The 25,651-nt window shown below is 37.6% G+C and overlaps 2 protein-coding genes across 4 annotated transcripts in view; one reads left to right on the top strand and one right to left on the bottom strand.

Annotated features, from left to right (window-relative positions):
• LOC142336249 (sacsin-like) overlaps positions 1 to 9,271 on the top strand; it is a 66,686-nt gene extending 57,415 nt beyond the window's left edge. For all 3 annotated transcript variants that reach the window (XM_075384933.1, XM_075384932.1, XM_075384934.1), the window contains exons 3-4: positions 2,054 to 8,340; positions 8,508 to 9,271. In XM_075384933.1, coding sequence (XP_075241048.1) covers positions 2,054 to 8,340; positions 8,508 to 8,837 — 6,617 coding nt within the window. In that variant the 3' untranslated portion in view covers positions 8,838 to 9,271. The remainder of the gene's footprint in view (positions 1 to 2,053; positions 8,341 to 8,507) is intronic.
• Positions 9,272 to 14,855: 5,584 nt separating this feature from the next.
• LOC142336647 (organic cation/carnitine transporter 2-like) lies at positions 14,856 to 20,513 on the bottom strand. The gene is made up of 3 exons (XM_075385556.1): positions 20,280 to 20,513; positions 15,554 to 16,283; positions 14,856 to 15,136 (listed from the first exon to the last, which is right to left on the bottom strand). Exons 1-3 carry the CDS (start codon positions 20,511 to 20,513, stop codon positions 14,856 to 14,858), a joined length of 1,245 nt encoding a protein of 414 aa, XP_075241671.1.
• Between the last annotated feature and the right edge of the window lie 5,138 nt (positions 20,514 to 25,651).

Below are 25,651 nucleotides of genomic sequence, written 5' to 3'. Positions count from 1 at the left end.
AATACTAGAATTCCATTCATTTAGCTGTTTTGAATCACATGCCCGCAGCTTAGTTGGGTTATGTGTACCATAAATTGAAGAACTACTTTTTTGTGCAGAGTCCGTATAGAAAAGCTTAAAAGTTAAGGAACAGCTTATTTCACATTTGTTTTAAACTGTATATACTTTCGCCGTTTTGGTAACTTACAGCAAATTTTTGCTCAGAGCGATGATTAATTCGATTTTTTACGCAGCCGAACTCTGAGAAAAAATTCAATTAAAATTTCAAAACAAAATATTGATTTTTCAAAAAATTCGGACAATTAAATTTCATTGGGGTATTTCTGTTTTTTTGACCATCTGAACAATCAAAAGCTTAGAAATTGATTTAACAAAACTTTCGCTCTCTGGATTTCAGCTTTAAAAAATGATTTTTTCAACAAACTGTGTTTCGAAAACAGTTTGTTTCTGACCTAAAACACTCTCGTTCAAAATTATTCTTGTATACAATTGACTTATGAATGTTCGTTGAGCTATAATTTGTAAATCATGTTACGTCTTTTCTATCACGATTATGTGACACGAGTTGAATAATATGTTCAATGCTAAGACTAAAAACCAGTTTGTAAAGTGTTATCAATTCTCAAATCTGGATTCTTTGGTTTTTGAATTGTTTCGCAGGGAAAATATGACCCGAATTTTAATCCGGAACATGTCCTCAGTTGTGGTCATTGTTTCCATTTAAAAATTGTTTTCATTAATTTGTTATTTATTGTTATTTATTAATTTCTTTCGTTTCACATTTTTCTTATTTTGTGTAGAATTTTGGAAATCCTATTTTTATCACAAAAGTTTCGCAATTGAAAGTGATTGAAGTTTCGAAAATCGGTTTTCTAAAAATTATTAGTAAAACTGTTGCCCTGCGATTCAACCTTTTTTCGCGAATCGGATATATAAGGAACAAAAACGGGTGGACGTAGAAGTTGAGCATCGGCAATATTGATTTTCTAGGGGGCACCAAGTTTATAAGAATTGTTATCATCCGGTATGTACTTCACCGTAATCAAACTTGGTAGGGAGTAAGTACATACCTTGGGGCAATTTCCATTGGTGTCACGTTGGGAAATCTGTTTTATAGATATCGTAGGGGACTTTAAACTTCCAAAAAAGTCTAATTTTTTGAGTTGAGTGATTGACCGATTGCTTAATTGGTAGCGTCATAAGTCTGATACTGCTTTTGTGTTAGTTTCAATAGCTTGAGTAGAAGTCAGCAATGTATAAAGAAGGCGTTCAGGTTATTCAATTGTTCATTGTTCAAAGCCATAACAAACGTAAGGAGGGCATATTTGCTGTAGTCCATAGCAGCGATTAGAACAAATTTGTTTTTCACTCGTTCTAATACGTGGTTATGGGAGTAGTTGCTAAGGGAGAGTAAAATACCTCGGTTGTTTGCTTTGGCAGCAGAGTTGTAGAAGGCTCAAAATACCTCTGTCATCGAAGAGGATTTTCAACTTGAGTAACAAAATCAGAGAGAGAGAGAGAGAGAGAGAGAGAGTAGTTGTTGTCGAGTTAAGTTGGTTTTTCTTGAAAGAAGAAAGAGATCCATAACGAATATCGAGAGCCAAGACCAAACCGGGGACAATGTGAGAAGACTTTGAAGAAACGCTTTCTACCAAAATTAAACCTTTCGTGTTGGGATTTCGGGGGTAGTGTCTCTCCGACTATTAACCTAGTATAAATACATAATTCTACATTTTGTTATACAGAACAGTTAATCAATTGGGACAAAAACGTTTCGCAAAGCTTTATATATGCTTAGCTGTTTTTTATGTCGTGAATAATTTTGTGATAAGAATTTATGTTTTTCAAAAATTCGATATCTTCAAGGTTTCATAGCTAACTAATATCCTTTTGCATGGTTCTCAAATGCCGCTATGGTTACTTTTAGTGGCACGTCTTGATTCCGTACAGCTACGTTTTCTGGCCCAGTTTATTTCTTTTATCTAACTGATTTAGTAGATAAATTTCGCAACTTTCTACATTATTTATAATGACGCTTATAAATTGTATTTAGGTGCTGTTGGTGCTCAAACTACCAATGTTTTTCAAAAGGAACTAAACAGTGTCATCGGTTATATCAGACAAACAATGGATTTTGAAGAGATTGGTGTCAGACAGGGAAGCTACGTGGATCGATCAATGGGACTCTACAAAACCCCTCGCATTAAGGATGTTATCTCCAACTGGGAACACCTAGTAAACGACCCTAACAAATGTTTTGAGGAAAAGTGTCGTGAGATTGGTTGTATTTTGGCTCATCTTCTAAGACGTCCTGAAGAGTCTATTTCGTTGTGCAAAAATGCAATAAATGTGAAATCGCTTTTGCCATCCGACGACAAACTTTTCTGCCTTGCTCGACAGCTTTGTTTGAACAGCCAAGTGCCAATATTTACCCACCATTTCCACCGTGTCAACAATTTACTGACCAGTCAGGAGCATACGCGTTCTTTTTTGGAGAATTGTGGAGTCGTGAAAACTTTTACGCCGGCGACTTATGTAAGAACGATCAATGGTCTGGAAACTGCTCGAAATGAGGAGCAACTGAGGAACATCAGAAGTATTTTGGAACTGATTCGGAAGAAAGAGTTGAAAGTAGCACAGTTACCAGACTGTGAACTTCAATTCCATCCGGTTGAGGCGCTTTGTCTGGACGATTACAACTTAAACTATGCCTTATCTGAGCGCGGATTGGTCTTTTGCCATCCAGATATTCCCCATGAACTTGCGTCATACTTCGGAGTGAAAACGAAGCGCTCTATGATAGAATGTTTAAACAGTGACTCTACTTTTGAGCCGTTTTCACAGAGGGAGGATATATGTGGAAGACTGAAGAGAATCGCAGAGAGTTACTCAAACCCCCTGGATGTATTCAAGGAATTGATTCAAAATGCAGACGATTCAAGGGCAAAAACTATCCATTTCATTCTTGATTTGAGAACAGCGCCCGAGTCACCAAAAGTTGTCAATATTCGTTATGAAAAGCTCCTAGCACCTGCTCTACTTGTTTTCAATGATTCATGTTTCACAACTAACGACATTCGGGGGTTGGAAAAATTAGGAAAGGGCTCAAAAACTGAAGACGCTGATAAAATTGGCAAGTTTGGAGTCGGCTTCAACTGTGTTTACGGATTGAGTGACTATCCGTGCTTCCTGACACAAGTTGATGCTCAAGGCGGTGGAAATTTCTGCCTATTGGATCCCAGTTGTGAGATATCGGAAACTGGCGGTCAGAAAATAAACATTAATCCAACCCTTCTTCTAAACTACCCGGATACCTTCGGATGTTTTCTGCGTGAGAAGTCAGAATTGAATGCTTTGCAAGGGAAAACAATGTTTCGATTTCCTTTGAGACGCGAGAGCTCCGATCTTGGAGACAGAGTTATAGACGCTGACGGTTTTCTAGAAACTCTAACGTTGTTGTCGTTGAGTTTGCAAGAGTGCTTGCTTTTCCTGCGTAACGTAAACGTTATCAAAGTTTCTCGAATTGGTGAGAGTGGGATTTTGCATGAAATTAAATCAGTTTCTAGAACTGTTTCCCAGGTTTGTGAACCCAACCGTAGTAGAGTGCTGTCTGATATTGCACATAGCAAGCTGTCCTTCGTAGAGATGAAAGAAAATGGTGGACGATTGCTGAGTAAATGGCTGGTATCATATCACGACGGCTCTACGATACAAACAATACCTCAAATGTCTGGTAGGATTGTGAACCTTGCAGCATCTGTTGCCTATCCTCTGAAAACGCATGCCCAATTCCAACGTGCACAGACTCCAATGGTGCCCGGGATATGGTGCTTCCTACCTTTGGAAGAGGCTTCAGCTCAAATGCGGAGTGAATTCTCTCACCCAAAATTACCAGTTGCTGTGAATGCTAGTTTTATCCTGGACGAATCACGCAAGTTGCTGTCTCTGACGCGCAATGAAAGTAGAGGAGCTTGGAACTCACATCTGTTACTCTACTCCGTTGCTAAAGCGTATGCTGAACTGATTATGCACTTGGTCCGAGCTTGGACATCAAATCCAGGGTTATACTCTATCGAAACTTTTCTTAAACATTTGCCGTCTTCCGACCGAGGAGGGCTCTCACGTGATACCACTTCCGGCCGTGTCAATTCACTTATTGCACAAGGTTTGCTCAACAATCTCAGAAATGAAGCATGGATACCCCAATTATCATCTGACAAACTTTTAAAGGACTTCAGAAGAATTGATGACATTCGCAATCTCACAAGTTGTTATGGCTTGTCACGTGCTCATTTCTCAGCAGTGTACAAAATCAGTGAAGTTCTGGGATTCTTCATAACGCAGTTGCCGTCGGAATACATGAATTGTTTAAAGACATTCAACCGTACAGTTACTCCACTAAAGCCGCTAGAAGTACTGAACAATCTGGCTAACATTCAGTTCCAAAGAACGCCAATTGAAAACTCGGTTTTTGAAAGCCTCGAGAATTTAACATATTTCCTTGATTGGAGCGTAAACGAGTTGCCAAATTACCCCAACATTGACAGCCTACCAATATTTCTAACAGCCAATGGATATCTGCAGAGAAACAATGAAAACCGTCTGTACAGTAGTACGTTTAGCATTGCCCGAATTTTCCCAGCTCTCAAAGATCGGATCATACATCATGAAGTGAACGCCAGATTACCGCCATTAACTGCCACCTTGACTGTTGCTGAATTTTTTGAGCTCATGAATGAACATTTCCCAGATCTGTGCAAGAACCAGCAGGTTATTGTGGAAGAGAGAAAGCGAACTGATACACTTCATTGGGTGGAACTTGTGTGGAAATTTCTATCGACCAATTTATTGCCTTACAGGGAAGCGATTTCTCAATTTTCGGACGATTTTTCTAAACTATCGATACTTATGACACAAAACCAATGGAATCAAGCATGTCTGCATCCTGTCTCCGCGCGAAAAGACAGAGTTTTCGTAACTCTTCCGCAAATTATAATCGGACCAGTTGGGTTGAACTTAAAAAGTTATGAAAGCTTCTACGAGTTGGTTCCAGAATTGTCTGCAAGCTGCAAAACAGTCATAAGACCACTCTTATTGTCTCACGAACTGTTCACAAGTCAGCAAATAAATGTGCTGCACATGATAAGCACAGAGGAGAACAGAGCTCATGAAATTGACCAAGCTAGAAGAGTAATGCTCTATCGGCATTTCATGGACATTTTCACAAACAGTTCTGATCAATTTGACAATACTGACTTTGCACGCCTGAGAGACATTCCAATTTTTTCGACAATAACTGGACAAGTTGAGTGTCTTTCTGACGTCCTAACCGTGTTTTCGATTCCAAACAACATTCCCAGAATTGGATTTAATCTGGTCAGTGTCGAAGCTGAAAAATACGTTGTGCAAGAATCAGCTGGCAAAGGAGCTGAATTTCAGCAGAAATTGGGAATCATTACCAAGACTGTCACTCAGATATATGCAGAGGCTATTATTTTGAAACTTTTTGAAAAATTCAATTTCCTAGCAGTAGACAAGCACCTGGAATTTCTGGCCAATTTTCTCGAACTGAGTTCGGGTGGGTTCTGTGCGAATCTCGAAGCAAGTTGTGTTATACTACCTATTTTGAAATTATGTAAATTTTTGGAGAAAGGAAATGAGAAGAAGAAGGCTTCCGACCTTTTCGATTTCAAAAATTTTCTTTTCAAAACATTTAGGTCAGACAAACTTATTGACCCCAAATACGAAGCTCATTTACCGTTGCTAAGGCTCTGTGGATTGAATCACAAGATATCAAGATTAGAGTTTGAAGGAATGATTGCCGATCACACCGCAAACATTTATGGCAATGGATACCGAGACAATGCTGAAATATTGCGCGTTTTCGGTGCTCTAATGTGCGAATTTTACAAATTAAACTTAGGAGTCAATGATTTCAAGAAGGTTTCAAGCTTAGCAATGTTTGAGACACTCTGCCACGGTTTTCGTAAACTTGATGACGTGTATGTGTACCAGTATAAAGACTTGGTCGAGTACGTTGCTCCTGTGCTTACTTTTGCTTATAGTGAAAAATTGGAACAGTTCTTCCCGTCTCTTGGGAATCTCTGGGAACAAGCTTTCTCGAATACTCAAATGAAACCGAGTCCTTCCCTCGTGTTAGATAATTTGACCAAGTTGCTTCGTATCCAAAACTCGGATGACAGAATTCGGAACTGCATCAAGTACATCGTGATCGAAGCTACTCGACTGGGAGATCAAGCCATCATCGCTCGTCTTTCGTCCATTGCATGCATTCCGGCTCTAACCGGAAACAATCGATTGGCTCCGCGAAATGTCTGCAAAACTTTCCGCTGCGACTTGTCTTGCGGAGATGACTGCAACCTACATTTGTATGTTGACGAACCATCAACTGAATTTCTGGCACTGTGGGATTGCTTGAAAAAACTTGGAGCCTCTGACCTCCCAACGTTGCAGCAAAAGGTTTACGCATTGGCAGTTTTTTATCAAGAAGTTTCACAAGGGAGCATTTGGACGAATAATCCTAATGTGAAGAGAAAATATGAATTTCTTGAGAGACATCTTTGGTTCCACTCAGATCCCGAAGACTTTTCTCACATAAAATCTCCCATTTACCTTGTCTGTAAAGATGGGACTCTGCGAAACATTCACGAGTGTGTCATTATTGATAACTTCGAACTTTACCAAACAATCTGTTCGCGAAGCGACAATTCACAGAACAGCCAGCAAGATGAACGTCTGGAATCCATGTCAGCAATATTTCCTTTCAGAGATGCGGAGATTTTAAAGATTTCAAAGGGTAACCCTGAGCTTCTTTTCCGACTTCCTCCGGGAATTCGACCAAAGTTTTTCAACGAAATTTGTCGAGTGAGCTTAGATCAAAGTACTTTTGATATTTCAAACTCAACTGTAGAACAATTTGATGTGGGGCAGTTTGAACAGAAAAAAAGCCGGCCCGAGTTCTGCAAAAACCTCGCCCATGTCATTGATGCGCAGGAACGCATAAGTGGCTTCCAGATGCCGAGTTTTAGCACCACACAAAGACAATTTTCGCAAATTTGCAGGTCTGTAAAAAATTGCATCGAAAGCGTCCAATTGAAGCCCGTAAAGTGCGTTAAGTTCACATACACTTTAGAAAGAGGTAGTAGTCGTATGAGAAACACGTTCGAAAAAGACTTCCATTACATTTCTCAGAACCATACTATTCTTTTTACCTACCCTTTTCGAACTGTAGTCGGTGACAGTATACAACAAAATTTGAAGCGTTTAACCGCAAGTGTGTTTTATCCACTCAATATGCGTCTGGACTCTGAGGTCGTTCAGATTCTTTCCGAATTAATTTTCATCTCCAATTCTATAGATGATGAAAATCAAGTGCTGAGAGGGCATGGAATTGAGACGGCTGTTGAGCAGAATCCAGTAGATCTTTTAATAGGCAAGGTTGTTCCCGCTAATTGCTACGCTATAATCGACCGGGACCCTTACAGGCAGTTCAAGGAAAATGAACTGGTAGCTGTAACGCGTAGCAATCCCAGTGAGGAACAAGGACAGGTCTACCTCTATGCAAAATTCATTGAACCAGTGCTGAATGATTCAAATGTAAATTCGTATCCCATGGTGAAGCTGCAAACGAACAGCAGACTGTCTGCGGAGTTACTTTCCAAGAATAAGGTGTTTGGATTCTTAGAAAAATTGCCCGATGCTGAAACTTCAAATGCAGCGGGAGATTCAGATGAAAGGACGGAGGATGAGTTCCAAAGGGATGTTGAAAAATTAAACCAAATCATCTGGACAGCCGCCTTAGCTCGCAGAGGCTCCCTTAATCTGAATTCCGACCTGCAAGATCTAGAGCGACGAATAATTTCTAGCATACTGCAGAAGTACGTGGACCCCGAGCGTCAAAGGCGATTGATAAGTTCTGTTGAGCAGGCAATCAGGACTCAAATAGAAGCTGAAAGAGCAAGTGGTGATCAAGAAACGAGCAGCTCAATTAATTCTGATGAATTCGATGCAATTCCACATGCAGCTGAAGAGTTTCTCTTGTTTCACTGTGAACGCATGCAAGAAGAGATTGCATCTCATCGTGAACAAATGCAAACTGCAATCAGAACAAGTAGAACGCGAAGATCTGGCGATCAATCGATTGGCGATGCTGTTGTTGATTTTCATTTGGACGCAATCCAGAGTGCCCAGCCTCATCCAGTGTTGGCTAGACTTTGGCTGTGCCAGGCCAAAGAACATATGATTTCCCTGGACAGGTTGGAGAGTGCCACTGTGGGAGAGAGTGCGGGTCAAGACTGGAAAGTTCACATTATTGGCAAGGTATGAATTAAAAAGGGGCAAAGAAGTTAAAACTGCAGAAAGGAAGGTTATATAGCCACAGGAATCGAGTTCTTTCTTGATTGTTCAGTAAAACTGTCAATATTTTATCACACGATCGAACGATTCTGTCTTTTCTAAATTTATGAATTTCCTAAGTGTTCAATTAGGTTCTGGAGAGTTCCTTGGTTGCACTGATTTGTCTGAAAGATGGGAACAAAGTGGATGCTCAAATGATGAACAATCCCGAAAGTGGAGGACAAAGAGACTTGGGTCGGTTCATTAATACCTTGAAATTATTATCCCCTGAACTGACAGATATTCTAGACAGTATGACACAAGTGTTGAATCAAGCTCCTAAATGTTGCTGGAGCCATAGACCAGATCAAGCGCAGTCACTAACTGCAGGCGCTCAAGTGGACCCCGTTTCCAGTCGGATGTTCCGAGCATGTGTTAAGACTGTTTTTGATAAAGCTATATCCAAAGTTCCCCAGAGATAATTATTCGTTTGAACACACACATATCCCATGCAGCTGGTTTCATAGATTTGATTGAATTAAAGAATTCACCAATTTTCCAGGCACAAACTACATATAATGCGCTGTTTTGTTCATTTAAATCGTTTTCTTGAAAACTTAACCAAAATTTCGTGCTTTGTATCTTTAATAATAATAATAATAATAATAATAATAATAATATTAGACCTAACACAACTCATTTTTATATGTTTATTGATTCATAGCGGTGAAATTTTGCAGTTATTTCGACACAAGTTTTGGGTATATCTTGAATGTTATAATTAATATTTTTTCAATTGTATGAAGTGTTCTGATTCGTGCAATTTTGTTCACCAGTAGACAAACTATTTTATCGAACTTCTATATCCATCTGTGTTTTTAAAATAAGTTAAGCCACTGCAACTGAAAAAAGTGGAAAATTTGATAGCTCTTGACTGAAGGTACATTGAAAGGGAAATTCTCGTCTATTCTTTTTGAAGGAGAAAAAATACTTTTATTTCTTAAGCTGTTCCAAAATCTGGGGTGATGTCATTGGAAGCAATTTTTTCTGAACATGCGATTGCCATAGATTGTTTTGTGCGAGAACACGTTCAATTGAATAAATGACCAGATTCATTCTGTTCTGCTGTCTTCTGATTAATTTTAGTGATTTAGTTTTGCAAAAAACGCCTGTCTGAAGATAGGAAAAAAATCCCCAAGGAAAAAATCGAGCCACGGAAAAAACGATTCGACTTAAAGCTCAGCATTTAGCACATTTGGCCACACCTCGCGGGTTGACCGGCTTTTTTCTCTGTGCAGGCTTTTCTTAGACCTCTATTGGCTCTTTTGTTCTTATCTTCGCGAGATGATTATCACCAGCAATCAAGAAAATATTCCAGATTTGCTGTCTCCATTAATTTGCTATTGCCTTATGAAAATGGGAGAGAGTATTCTTTCTATTGTTCTTGCCTAATAAAGAAGGTGGCAGTAAAACAGCTGTTGGGACATGTAGCCAATAAATTGATTCCCTACTGATGAATGAGAAAATAAATTGGCGCAACATTCCAGCCCGGAATATTTTACTTTGAAAGCAAAATTGATGAAGGTTGTTCACTAACAAAATCTTAGTTGCTCTCAAACGAAGTTTTTAGCTATTATATTTGTCTTGCCGTTTTTTTAATGAGATTTTTCGCTTGACCGATTTTTTATCTGAACAATTTGACTTTTTGTCCGCCAGAACGGGACAATGCGCCCATTAAGTGCTCTTAGAGTCTTTCAGCTCACTGGTCTTCAATGATGCGATCGACAGAAACTGTTTTAGAGACATAATTATTGCGTTAAGGCCAATTCTTAGAGGTTGACTCCCACAACACCCCCCCCCCCCCCGCCCAACACACACACACAAATCAGCCCCCTCTGACTTCACCCAGCAATCCCCATCCCTGCACGTCGTTCAGGTCGTATGGTCTCCGTGCACGCAATAACCACCCCCCCCCCCCGCTGTTGACAACCTCCATCAGCCACCGGCCCACCCATCCCCCGTGTGCTCACATCACGCCCCTTCAATTAAGCTTAGGCTCGCCTGACTATACCGTGGCTAGCTACTGACAAATTCAACCGTTCACCCGTCGTTTGAGAGCAATTCACCCAAATCAATCGGTTATGTTAAACCGTTTAATTATTAAAGATTTACAACCATAAATTATCCGAAATACCAGTGTGAAAAAATATTTCGAAAATGTAGAAGGTATATTAATGTCAGGCAATCGAATAACCAATTTTAAAAAACTAAAATGGACTAAGGCATGAGAGCACTTGATACAAAGGATTTTTTGTGCATTAATTAGCATTTGAAGCAACAGAAGCTAGAAGTAATTGTACTTTATCAATGAAACTAATCAAACCCTAACAAGCAGCGAATAAAAGTCAATTAGATCCGACGTAAGAGGATTCATGAGATGTTTGACTGCACAGGACGAAGGCAAAAAGAACAAAGGACTTGCGCAGAGATGCAGAACTTTGGGAATAATGTCAGTTTGAAAGTATCACCAACGATTAAAAAAAAATTCTGTATTACTGTATATAGATGGAAGAACCAAAAAATTGCATTCAAGCACTTCCCATTGCAGACATTTTAAAGATCTCTCTCTCTCTCTCTCTCGCTCTCGCTCTCTCTCTCTCTCTCTCTCTCTCTCTCTCTCTCTCGCAGCACCTGTGAACCATGAAAAGAGGCAAGGTAAGTGTAGTTTCACGCTTTTAGTTTGGTTAGGTTTTCTTTGATAGAGTGAAACAACTAGCTGATAATATGCGAAAATGCAAATAGGAGACGGTCATAAACCAATCATAACGATGAAAAATGGTAACCAGAATGTATCTAGGTGTTTTCGGAACGCAGAGAATCGCAATTGAGAATTCCTGGACAAACCTCCATCAGATTGTACCTTTTACTGGAGTTGGTTTTTTGCTACTGAGTTGCTTGGGAGCTATTACGCAGAACGAGAAACAAAAACTCCTTGATTGATCACATTATCAGGTAATCGCGTTGAGACTTTAAAGCTTAATGATGTTTTTAATAGAGTTTTTCAGGAGAAAAATAGTGAGAGAATGTCGGGTGAAGATCATAGATTTTTCCTAATCGGTGAAAAGTTTACGAAGAGAAAAAGGACCAATATATGACAGCACTTTATACAGACTATCTTTTTTGTTCATTAATTGGGATTTAAAGCGACTGAATCCAGAAGCAATGCAATTTTAATTTATCAGTGAAACTAGTTAATATCTAACAAGCAATGAACAAAAACAAGTTCAATCCCTCGACAGAATCTATTCGAAAATAATAGAAGGAACAAATATCGCTTTGTTAGCAACCCGTTTATAGAAAAACACTAGAAACAAAGCCAGTTGATTTGCAGAAAGAGTTTAAAGTTTTAAAAGGCCGCAATTTAGGATTCCTGGATCAACACGTTAAAAATAACGATAGGAAGTGGGGAGTATAAAAAATTATTTAGATAAAGACCCAAGTGACAAATTTAAGAAAAGGAAATGGGCCAAGACATGAGAGCACTTAATACTAACGAGATTTTTTGTTCATTAATTCGAATTCAGAGCAACAGAAGCTAGTGTTAATCATACGTTATCAATGAAACTAAGAAGCACCAAGAAACAGCGAATAAAAGCCTAGCCAATCAGATCTATCATCAAGTTCTATTCGGAGCCAACAGACAAAACGACGACCTGTTTGTTAAAAGAGACAACAAGTCTGCTTTACAGCAAGTTATTGCGCTTTCTGTCACGAAATCCGGGTATTCTCAATAGCCACGACTCTTGTGTTCTAGTTGGTTGGGTTTTTTCATGGTGCTCCTGCCAAGCAATTTGGGCCTCGATATCCTTGGGCGTCTCAAACAATGTAAAAATTGCGCCATTTTCCTATCCCCGGTTAGTGAAAGCGTAATAACCTCAAGTACGCTTGTCGGCATCGTAACCAATAATATATGTTCGCATGATCTAAGTCAGAGTCAACCTAAGATCTATACGCGGAAAATAGCTCTCCAAATTCTTGAGGTAACACTCACGAGCAAACTCAAACACAGCAGTGAGTGCTTCGGAGTTTTTAAAAGACCCCCTATGACGTGTACTAATACAAGCAGGGAAGAAATTATAGCGATTAGTTCATCAAACTTTCACGTGGATCAATTCCTTCGGAAGATCTTGTTAAAGAGAATCTCTGGAGTCCTGGCTATCATCTCGGCACCCGAAAAATTGTTGTCTGGTTCTTCTCACCAAGATGCACCATTCACATAGCCTCGATAGTAACAAGACGTCGGTAGGCGCATGCAGTGGGAACGAAGTAAGTGAACGGCATATATGCCGCAAATTGTATATGTCGTAACGTTCATTGGCGATTTTTTCTATTGCTTTTCCCGACCTTGGTGGCTAAGATTTACATCGTTTTGTTGCTGCAAAGATTCCCATGCCGCCGAAGCAGAAACAACATTTTTGTCGTTCTTTGTAGATCGAATGCTATGAGAAATACGATATTGTTTCGTCTTACTAATTAAAGCGTTCCGAGGCAGTTTGTTGACACGTACTAGAAATTATATGGTTAAGATTGTAGGCATCAATCTAATTGCATTCAGTTTGATCCATGATAAATGAGAAATCATAGGTATAAGGAACGAAAACTACGTTTATAAAAAAAGTTTTGTGTTCAAAGTGATTGAAGAATGAGAGCTAGAAATAAAAGAAAGAATTGAAGAAAGCTAGAATGTCAAGCAATAGCATAAATTGAAAATGCCTAATTTTTTGCAGAAATGACTAACCAAATTGAAATTGAATGTTATAGAACAAATTATTTTGTATCAACTTATAACGTCCCTGTTATACGTAGATATAAAAAATGTAATTATAAGGTAGCAGACTATTGAAAAAATTTTGAAAAGACTCTATGTTACCCACCTATTCTCAAAGTGATATACAAGATTTCAATGCGGGATATATGTCAAAATTAGGGTCGGGGAGACATTGAAGCTGCTGCTGACAAGTAATACGGTTTGACAGTTTTAGGGATATATAAAAGACCACTTCAGTTTACTCAGCTGTGAGGAAAAATTATAGCGACGTTCTAGCCCACTGTGAAGCTTGTCGCTATCGTACCCGGCTAGAAAGAATTTGCTGGCAGACCAATTTGAATGGGGTATTTGAGACAGTGTTATGTAAATTAGGATTGATTATCTAGGGAGATTTAGAGAATATTAGGGTGAATTCTGAAATGAACGGGTTAGGTTGCGACAGGCACAAATATTTCATATGCTTGGAAATCATTTATGTAGGCGCATTATTGTCCGGGCATGACGAGCTTGATTGTTAGTGTGATTGGTATTATCAGATTACTTCTGTTGAGTCTGGTTTTTTGAATGGGAGCACATTCCGACTTTGATTTCTAATTGGTTGAAGAATCAAGTGATTCTTTTTGTCAGTGCAGATAGAAAGAGCACTTAATCTGAATAGCATTTGACTTTTGGTATGTTGTAGGCGAACTGGTTTTTGCGTGAGCAAAAGAATCTAACGTATCTACTTTTTACACATAAACTCGAGAAATTAGCGATCATCAATGAAATATTCAATCGAGAAAAATCTGCGGAGTGGAGACTTGGAGCGCGTGCTAAAGCTGCTTACGATGTTTTACTTAATCTTGCATTCATTTTCCTGCACTTTACCTAGATAGTGTGAAGTCAAACTTTAAACTGCTATCACTTTATGAGGCAAGAAATTGTACGAGCATGTCCCGAACATGGCACAGTGAATAATTGACACGGGTGCACTAAATTTGATACGTGTTCCATCTGTAAACAGGACGTAAGCATTTATCACCCCAAACGTTCCCTCAAACCAATATAGTTTCAGTTTAAATAGTTCAAGATTGTATTCTCTGCAGAAATCATATCTCTGATTTTGATTCATCTCAACTTCTAATGCCGAACCCTTCCATTCATTATTTTTTTGTGCTATCTAAACAGCCTCACTCATTTTTTCTCGAGTTGGCGGGTTTATACCACACCTCTGTAAACTGTTATAAGACAATCGCGCTGACCTATTCAGTATCACTCAATACAAAAAATTTTTTCGAAACAATTGTCTCTCTCAAGCTCGACATGAAAGCGGTATAGTATCACACCATCTTTGTCGGATAAATTTAGTAGAAGATGAAGTTGCTATGATACGAGTATTTCTATTCACTATATAAAATAAGTTTTAAATAAATAATATATAAAATAAGTTTTAAATAATCACTATATATAATGGTTTTAAACTGCAGGTAACACGGGAAGGCATATTTGCAGATGTGTTCCAATGAAGAGAATGAAGGTAAATGAATTTCAAGGTAAGTGAGCTCCAAAATAGAAATGACAAATTAATATGTGGTTTGCTTTAGTCCCAATCGTTTTTGATAGAATGATGATTCCTTACATTTTAATTTTTATTTCTTTGAAAAATGCGTGGATTGAAACCGGCTAATTTTAGTTAAGCACTGTATTGGCCCTCGTGGATTTTATGCTGATTTTCATTTTCAAGTTTGACACTTTTCACAGCAAATTTGTTTCCCTCGTCCAGGGTATCGGGAAGCTTCAGGCCCCTGGACTCTGGCAACATCAAACTCAAGACGGCTGTCAGGAACCCAAACGAGGTATAAAAAACCAAAGGTGCTGCTTCGCCAAATTTGGACAAATATCCGACGAATGGCAAGGCGAGTCCTGTAATTCGGGCTACTGACGAAGCCACGCCCATTCCGGAAGCACGTATTACTGTCGGCATCAAATCTGCAGTCCAGAGATAGCAAAGTAGGAAAAATAGTTCCAGCGTCACTTTAGCTAAGGAAGTTATTGCGAGAATGATGTAGGTTTCGGTGAGGGGTATAAAGATGCATAACATAACACAAATTGATGATACAACAACCGAAAGAATTGAAACTGTTTTCCGACCGAAGATTTTGAAGGTAAAAAATCCAAGAACGCTGCCGATGAAACCTCCGAGACCCTGTGTGAACACATACAGATATACATTCTGCTTTAAGATATCAGCACCGAAAGCTAGTCCGTAATAAAGAGTGTTTGCGCATGACCAATGAATCGAAAGCACGATGAGCCGAAACAATAACCGCGGGTATCGAAATATAGATACAATAGTTTCCGATTTCGAAGGTTGAGTTTTAGAGTTGTTACATTCAGCTATTTTCCGGTCTATGTTTAGCAACCGTCTGCAATCTGACAGCAGCGATTTCAGGAAGTTTTCTTTGCGTCTCCCTTTTGAAATCATAAATGCTAACTGATCTTCATTTTCTACAGAGATTGGACATTTTTTCAGTTTATACGCTTTTTTGATAATAATTATCGCCTCTTCGTAACGCTTTTGAGTCCATAACCACTTCGGACTCTCGTCAACAAAAAGAGAAAATATGAAACACAAAAAGGAAAAAGCTCCTCCAGCTAGTAAGAAATGTCGCCAACTTTCAAACGGGTAGGCAATCGGTGACGTCAAGGGCAAAGCAAATACGCAGAATGAACAAACTATAGATTCGCGATTATGTCTATCATTCGGTTTTCCAGTTTCGGCTGCCAACGCGAAAAGCGATAACATAGAACTTGAAACGAGCAAGCTGACCAGACACCAAAAAAGTAGAAACACAAGCAAAGAGTTGGTGAATGCCATTATAACTGCACTCACACTCATAACCAAGCACGCAATTGCATTCCAACGGGCCCTTCCGATTCGGTCAATCGCGTACCCACCGACTGACGCGCCCAGGAAAAATCCGAGAAAGTAGAAGCTTGCATGTATTTTGAGGTAGATTTCGTCATTGCAGACTAAATTGAACGATTCTTGCATTGAAGTTTTTCTGTCCAGTTCAGAGTAGTCGAACAGCCAGTTGTGACATCCTGAGTCGCAGATGTTCTGAATAACAAATTGCAATTTCATTGGTTTAGATTTAATTCAGTTTTGCTCGATTTGTCGAGAGTCAGTTTTTGATATTAACTACCTTGTAGATTCTGCTTACTTGAAACTAGTTTTTTAGATAAGCAATTTTGAAAGATAAAAGTAAGGTGCGTCCACAAAGGAGAAATATGGATTTTGCCGAGTTCTGCAAGTAGAATCTACTCGCCAATGTAATTGCCTATCTCATGAAACGAAACCAAAAATTAACCCAAAAAGGATTAACCCAATTGCTTCTAGACAACGGGATAATGGTGAAATTAAAAATTTTTTATCTGGGCATATAGAAATGAATCAAGAAATACGCTTGATAGGAACCTGTCATAAAACTAGAAATTTGTAATTACGGCAGATTTAGTTTTTGAACAGATTCACAAAAAAAATCGCAAAAGAAAGATTCATTTGCCATGTCGAAATTTCATAACTTGTTGATTTATCCGCAACATCCTTAAAATTTTAAACTAGAAAAAACAGATTATCCTAACAAGTAATGAGTAATAAGTTTCCATCACAATTTCAAATGAGGTCTTTTTTTCTGTTTTCGGCCACAACATGACATAATGTGCCAACATAAGAGCAATTACAATTTAGGCAAATGATTAAAAAGTCTTGAAAGCTACGAACAAGTTATTCCAAATGACAACAAAACTTTAAGAACTATTTAGTGAGACGTTGAAATAAATCGAATCTTATCGTCGGTACCATAAATTAAATTTGCAAAACGAAAATGATCAACTGAAAAAAACGATTTTGTCAATCTGCCGGATATTTCTTCAAAAATAAATTGATATTTTTATTCTTTGAATTTTAATTCGTCGCTTTGCTGAGTTTCATCTCAAGTGAAGTGCTAAGAAAATTCAAATAAGGCAGTACCTTTTAGCTGTACTCACGTCATAAACTTGTCTCACAATTTAGATTCCTTAAAATTTTCTATAAAAATTTTCAGATCACGCTATTTATTCGTAATTGGAATGCAAACGCTTAAAAACTGTCTTAAAATTTTGCATGAGCAACCAACAGAAAATTTTACTGATGATAATCACAAGTCTAACAAACATCGTTTTTGTTTTTTCTCACGTGTGCGCTTAAAAACAAAAGTAACTCTAAACTAAATTTTTTCCCCTTAACAACAAATGTTATTCTTTGTCAGAGTGTGAGAAACTGAATCATGAAATATATTTGTTTCATGAAAATATTCTTTTTTCCTTTTTGGGGCTTTTTTCGATTGAGAGGCTGCAAAACACATTTATGTGCTTTTCATTTTTTTAAGTTTTGGGACTGTTATTTCTGGAAAGAGAAACGTCCAAAAAAACTATCAAAGAAGCAACCTTGGGGTCAGAATCCGCAATATACATTTCAATTATACTTGTCAAGATTTTCTGACCTAATCTTGTTTTTCTTAAAAAGTTAATCACGTACATTTTTGGCCAACTCTAAATTTGTTGCAAAATTTTGGTACAATTCTTAAAATAATCAGCAAGCATTATGTTGCAAACTGAATTGTTTATTGAGTTATTTTACTTCGAGATTTCAGCGTTATTCACGTTGATGTTTTTTTACTTCAAAGTTTAAAGTAAGCTAAACTAATTCAGATTTACCTCAAAATTGGAAATATACGCCAGATTTGTCCGCAATCCCTGCTTTTTAGCAAGCGTGGAGACAACAGTTACAATATTTTGTTACTTTTGTTTAAACCAACTGTCATTTTTCCACACTGTCACTGTTAGTCACAGTTACAGTATAAAATATCCACGAAAGTCAACAACGTGTCCTTTGACCAAAATGAAATCAAGTCTAATTGATGATTAATTACGGAAAAGTTCCACGAAATGGTAATTGCTGGTTACGACAATAATTATCAATTCGACGAATCCTTCGGACGAATCAAATAAAATCCTTCGAAAATTTGATTCGGTTCAGCGTGCAACCTTTGAAGGTATTCTTGGAGTTTTGTTGTCAGACACCTCTTGGGACCAAGCATGCCTTCCAATCAATAAAACCGGTGTAGGAATAAGACGATCAGCAGATCAAGTTCAGGCTGCATACGTCGGATCTGTTTTTCATTCCTCTGTTCTTGTAGAATAATTAACAGGCCATAATCCAACTGAAGACATCTCATTTGTTAAAGCAGTTGAAGAATTGAGCAAAATTGCGACGACATATCCTTCTCAAAGAAAAATTTAGGAGGAACTTGATAACTCAGCCTTTGACAACTTGTTAGGAAAACAAAGTTCCATAAGGGAAAAAGCTCGCTTACAATATCTTTCTCTACCGCAGTCTGGTCCCTGGTTATCCGCAGCCTCCATTCCAGCTCTGGGACTACACCTATCTTCCAATGAGTTCCGCGTTGCTCTCAAATATCGACTGGGTGTAAAATTGTACGAGAACGAGAGAAAATGTCCTTTTTGTAAATCTGGGACTCTAGATGTAATGGGCGACCATGCGGTGTCATGCCACGGTCGCGGTGATAAGATCTCTCGTCATGATCGTATACGAGACAAAATTATATCAGCTTGCTCGGGAGCTCTTTTGTCACCCATCTCTGAACAGAAAAGTTTACTACCCGACAATGACTCCAGACCGGGCGATATCTTCTTACCTGTATGGAATAATGGTCTACCAACAGCTTTAGACGTTACCTTCACTTCTCCCTTGCAGTCAAGCCTCATTATAAATGCCTCGGAGAAGAGTGGTTTCGCTCTGTCAGCTGCTGAGGACAGGAAGTACGAACAATACGCCCAGAATTGTAGTGAAGTCGGAATTCAATTCATTCCTTTGGCTTTCGAAACGTTTGGAGGATTTTCAGAGACAGTTCGTAAGACCCTCAAACGAATCGCTACTCTGGCTGATAACAGAAATTTGCAGCCGGCGGGGTTGTCGGTAGCCTTCAGTAGGTTATCTCAATCAGTCTCTGTTACAGCAATTCGGGGGTCTGCAATCATGCTCCTTGCAAGGATGCGAGATTATAGACACATATGAAACGGGAGCAGATATTTGAATCCTTGTTGCAGAAGTTAAGAGGCGAGTCGGCATTGAATAGTGTGTCATCCATGAGCGGGGACAATCTATAGTGATAAGTTTTCGACTCACCCATTGAGCGGGGTGCTTAAATTTAATGAATTATCATACTAGTTGTACCTCAGTGGCGGGTGAAATGTGATTGTCCAGAACAGGAAGTTTTACCTCAAACAATTTTTCCAAAAAGGAAACTATTTTGATTGCATGATTGATTGCATGGGTTGAACTGATAACAATGATCGTTGATCGTTTATGAAACAAGATTTTCTAATTTCGTGAATTAACTAATTTCTTTTCCTTAAAAAAAATTGCAAGTACGTAGATTAAGGCTCATAAGAAAAACGACTTCTCTGAGTTGGACTTCGAATTATTACTACATAATTCTGAGCAATAAAGTCTTAGGCTCATTGAACAAATTTTTAAAGATTTCCTTGCTAAAAAATTGGACAATCGTAACGTTTATCTGTGAAAGCTACTGAAAAATTTCAATTTGGAGTCACTGTTGTCCACAGTAAATACGCAATTTTTCAGCGTGAGCAACAGTGACTTAAAATGAACATATATGAGCTATTGTGAGGTATAGTCACTGTTGTCCGCAAAAGGAGGAAATTGCGTCAAATTTTTTATAAAAAACTGCTCTATTTTTAAAGTAATGAATTGTCTAAAGACGGTCAGGAGAACGCAAAAAAGCACTAATCGTCCGAACAGACCCCAAATATTTTATTCATGCTAGATCTGTTTTTAGTCTGTTTCCTAAACGTTTTTTTAGGTAAAGAAACAGTCAGATAAACTTATTTGAGCGCAGTAATAGTCTTTTTAGGGATAATTTGTTGCAACCATTGTATTATACCAGTTTGATCATTCATAGATATTAATGGAAATTCTATAAAATCATATGCACTCTCAGATGCTCAAAAAATGGTCAAATATTGCGGATACCTGTTCGGTTGTGCTTTCATTGTCCACGTCTTTGAGTGTTTGATCCGCACACGTGTATGGCACATCGAATCGGTAGAATGCAGGGGAAAACATCCAGTATCCCAGATGCATTATGGCTAATGAGCAGAGAGCCAGTTCCAGTTTCTGCCATCTGGAAGCAAACGTCTCCTCCAAAAACAGGGAATCAATTGAAGGAATCCCAATTTCATCACTGGTTGATGCTTCGACCGCCATGTATCGATTGAGCCACACCTCAATATAATTATCAAGAATACGATATTTGTCGTTTGATTTTTCGGTTCTGATTACTTTATAAATCTAATTTGCTTTCAAGTGATTGGTCAGTTAATGACTAATCAATTCGAGGGTTAACATATATTTGATTTAGTGTACTTATGGTGGACAGAAATAAATGGACTGTTATGAATTGTTTGACAAAAACAAAATGATAATTATCATATGTTCAAGGGGAAAATGCTCAAAATCTGGAATAACACCGCAATTGTGACAGCAAACATTAATAAATATTGAACAATTATTTTTTCAACTCTGAACACTTGCTTAGGTTCCTTGCTGTGTTAGACAAAGCCTTTCCTAAAACTCGGAGTATTTGTCAATTTTTTGACGCATATGAGCATCGTTTTTTAATAGCTTTTGGCAGCTTTAAACGCAACATAGAATCGATCGTCTCATTTTGAATGCAAGGAAGCAGATTTTTGTGATGAAATTTTTATCAACTTAATAGCAGCAACTGAAAATATGCCCATGAATAAGTCAGCCAAACGTTGAAAATGCAGAGCAAGCTAACAGGAATTTGCCAAAAACTCTGACGTGGCACTGAACTGATAGTGTTACCGCTGTTTTCTCGAATGGGCTAGGTGACAACGATAAAAATAAATAGCAGGACCGGTCCTGATTTACAATGAAAAATTGAATGAAAACATGAAAATCCTTGAACATTCCAACAGACCCACTGACAACTATGATCCAAACAGACAAAAATAGGTTTGCAACTTTAGAGGAAAATGCTAAAACTAGCATTTGATTTGTAGATATATTGTTTTGGCGTGAAAGCATTGAAAACCGAAAATTCCCATCAAAAATGCAGAAACGCAAAACCGATAACTTAGCACCTAACTAAATTCTTGCTTGACTTATTATAGAACAAATAAATAAAAGGACTATAGAATTCATTAAAAGTCCCAAAATCATTATATCAAAATTTGACCAAATCATTTGAATTGTCAAAACACAAAAGTGTCGAAAAAAATCATCAAAAAATGTCAAATTCGTCAAAGAACATCATTGTTAATATCGTAGAAGAAAGTTGAGTTGGTCATCGCTACGTAAAAACATATAAGAAAATAAGAAAATTTAAGGCAAGCTTTAAGAAAATTTCAATGGTTCTTTGTCCCCAAAAACACAAAGAAGGGAAATTTAATTTTGGTTTCAATTTAATTAAAATATTAATCTACTTTTATACTCAGGCGTTGAAAAGAAATAAATCGCACAATGGACGAAAACTTGTTTGTAATATAGGAGACAAAGAGGGGCTGAAAATAACAAAAATTTGAAAATTTTAATAGAAAAATAACACGTCTCTAAAAAAATTAAAACTTTTGTTTTGAATATTCGATTAAATGATTTTTGTATTCAAAATTTATAAATTCCGAATGTAACCATCAGCAAGAGTTAGCCGGAAGCTTAGGAAAACTTCCATCCTTAATGAATTTGAAAAATAACGTGAATAATTTAAACAATCAATACAAGTAAATTTTTTTTATCGAGTATTGGAAAATTACACAGAAACAGCTTTCCTTTGTTCTGAAAAATTCAGAAAGCTAATTTCATAGCTTAGTTTCGAGCCTGTTCAGACGATTCATCACCTTTAGTGATTGAAAGACTGCAAAGACAAGCTCAGCAACTCTAAAGCAAACTAATAACCTCAGATTTTAACTTGATAAATAATTAAAAGCTCAATAAAAATACAAAGCAGAATTTGTGGATTGTAACACAGGCACGCGCACAAAATATGTTTTTTTTGTATAAATTATTCACTTAAAATTGACGTTGATAGTGAGAAAAAGTGCACCGAAATTATAAGATTACCTGTTTTAAGGCTTAGTATCAAAACTACACGAGCCACTATTTGGTTGGCTAATTGTATTTTGAGCTGAATACATGGTAAAACACGCCTAACAGGTGGAACTTTAATTAGATTAAGGCAAAGTTCACAACCTGGCTTGTTTTGTGTAATATTGTGACAAATTTTGCCAGCATATTCCACCTTTTGCGTTTTGGGGAAAATGAGAGTTTAATGCTATGAAATTTTGTGACAAATATATTGTGACAAACGCCATATTCCACAATAAGCATGTTAGCTTGTTGTTGTTAAACTCAAATAATCTATTTGGCGTTGATTTTCCTGAAGCGGCACGAATCAATCCTCAAAGCTAGCTGTAATTGGTGCCCATTTCCAATAATTTACTCGCGGATAAAGAAAAATTTGTTTTCAAATTAGCTGTGGGAAATTTTTTAAATTACTCAAAATATGAGTTTTGTATCACTCTTTTCAAATACACACAGCCTGTTTGACCCTCCCCTTACCCTGAATTAACAATCTTGGCTTTGGTGTAATTGACGTACAGTTATTATGTATTTCAATTATTTAATTCCTAGATCTATCCAGTTGAGTGAAAATAATGAAATAAATTTTGATCACTCTTCATACAGAGGGATTTCAGAATTTACTAATCAGCGATCACATTTCCTAAAAAAATTATTCCGAATTTATTAATTACTGATCACCATTCATACAAACGATATTTTCAGAAAATAATAGAGCAACTAATCGTTCTTCAACAAATGAACGATCAGTACAATACTGATTAGTTTTGCCAGCTTTAAAAGTTGCATTTTTTGACTTTCCTCTGAAATATTTTACATCGATTCTAGATAAAAATATAAAAACTCTAACTTTTAGCAAGAAACTTTGTTACGATTACTTTTATGTGGTTGATCTACTAAATCATTATACATTATATGGTTTAAAGTAGAATGTACAAAGTATGATAAAAACTTTTGTTTGTACAACTATGCTCTGTTTGGTTTGAATATTGCAGCACTCCCAGCTCACTTTGTTGCTTTCAAAGCTCATTTGAATTCTGATTAGTAGACTCTTAAACGAACTTTAATTAGTCGCTTATTAGTGGATTCTTGGGGACGTAGCCAGTGAAATGGATTATGCAAACTGTGGAATACAGCAATTTTTAAAGTGTTTGACCTGCGGGACAATTTTTGTAACCTTATTCCACAAAATGTCCAAATTTACAGTTTTGAAGATATTTTTCGGAAAACGATGGGTGAAATAGACCTAGAATTTGGTAGGGGTGTTGGTCTTTAACGTCACCATCGGACGGTTCATCGTCTTCTGAAATAATACGTATGTCAAATGGGAAAAAATCTGTGAATAATGGCAAATAAGAATGGTTATCGGGATGAATGTTTGTCAGAAAAAAAATCGTTGGTTTCCTCCGCAACCCTTTACATTTGATTGGAAAATATTCGGAACAGGCCCTCATTAAAACCACAAGTATATTTTTTGGGATTAAAAACCTTGGATATTGGAAGTTTTTGTTCAAGTTTACAGATTTTCTGGAAAATTGGTCTTCTAGGGTTGTATAGCAAAAATTAAGCTCTGATACGACAAAAAATATTCTGCTAAACTGGTCGGTTCTGAACATTTTTGGTCAATTTTAATACAAATCAAAGAAATAGAAAATCATTACCGAATGTGATATCCGTGACCATAGAGATACGTATGTGGGTTACGAATCCGCTTAGAAAATGTAGAGTGGGATTCGAGGTTCGAATCCAAGCTGTTAATAATTTGTGGGATTACCACTTTTAGTTTTGCTTAGCAATTGAGCTACGATTGTAGCCGTATTTTATCTGACGTGGAAATCCTCCTCGAATCCAATAGGATTCTTCTTATTGGAAAACAGAGTAGATTAAGAGCAACAGAATTAAGTGCTGAAATTTATGAGAATGAAAAGACAATCAAAAGTGGGAGGAATGAACAAACTGAAAACTTGACTTATTGGTCGGCGGCATTTTTTAAGATAAGTGAATGATGAATTTTGGTTGGGCAAGTTGAAACTTAAATTGATATTGTACTAAATGAAATAATATGATCTTAATAAGGTACAACCATACCACATATCCTCAGCTCCAAATAAAATTTAAACTGCCACTGTATAAAATTTGGAATAATAATAAAATATATACTGGTTACTATAATTAGTAGATTATGAGAGCAACGGCAAGCCAACAGAAAATTGCAGTGGATTTGAGGGACATATGCTAACGAATTAAATTTAGTGTAAATCTATTACATTTACATTCACTTGGAAACATACGACATAAATTAAAGCACAATTGAGGTGCGAATCCCTTAAATTAGAAATTTTCGTTTAACTGCTACAGAACAAAGTTTAATTTAACGAATGTAAACAAAACACCTTTACAAATAAATAGTGAACGTCAACAGAAAATCTGCGCAATGGTAGCACAAATCCAGTTCAGATTAAATAACACACAATTGAATTGATTTAAAATTAAAAGAATGAAACAATTTAAAATTTTGAAGTGAGTTTCTTAGTTTAAATTTGATTTTAGGCGTCAAAAATACTCATGCTTATCTCTCTAGCATAATCTCTGTACTCATAATTTTCGGGGTACCATGTCCCAGCTGGAGGAGGTGCAGGCGGACTCACTACGGACAGTTCAAAGGATGTCTCCGCTACTGGAGGTTGTGATGCCTCTTCCTGGATAATAGCCTCAATGACCGGTTTGCTCTCTTTGGTCTTTTGGGTGCAGGAACGGCAGAATTGTCGCTAACAGAGCACACGGAACTTTTAAAGCCAAAATATTCTGGGGATCTTCGGTTTCTCTTTGTCTTTGATGTAGAGGGCGAAGCGATTGATGATGTGACCGATGACGCAGCAACTGAGGAGGCATTTGATGTATTGAATGTGGCAGAAGATTGTCTTGAACATTTTCCCCCTGCTTGTAGCATTTTGGGCTTGCGTGATGACATCGCCTTTGAAGTTTTGCTGTTGGCTGACGAACCACCTGAAGCAGCATCGGATTGGGTCGGACGATGACGGATCTTTATTCCCCACGGAACTTCTTTTTGAGCTCCTTCGTATGTTGACAATTTTTTTCTTCTGTTGTTTTCTCATAAGGGAGGGGGCGTCGTTGGGCTTATTGCCAGAGGTCCGTGTTACGCTCAGCGCGAGTGCCAAACTTGGCTATATCGCTGTTTCGCACTCGTTCTTCGGGGACTCCAGGTTCTTTAATGACGGTTGTGG

The sequence above is a fragment of the Convolutriloba macropyga genome, chromosome 3 (genome assembly GCF_964194025.1).
Source record: "Convolutriloba macropyga chromosome 3, txConMacr16.3, whole genome shotgun sequence".
In the NCBI taxonomy this organism is placed as follows: domain Eukaryota; kingdom Metazoa; phylum Xenacoelomorpha; order Acoela; family Convolutidae; genus Convolutriloba; species Convolutriloba macropyga.
The sequence above is the reverse complement of the archived record's forward strand: the minus strand, read 5'-3'. Positions and strand labels throughout refer to the sequence as shown.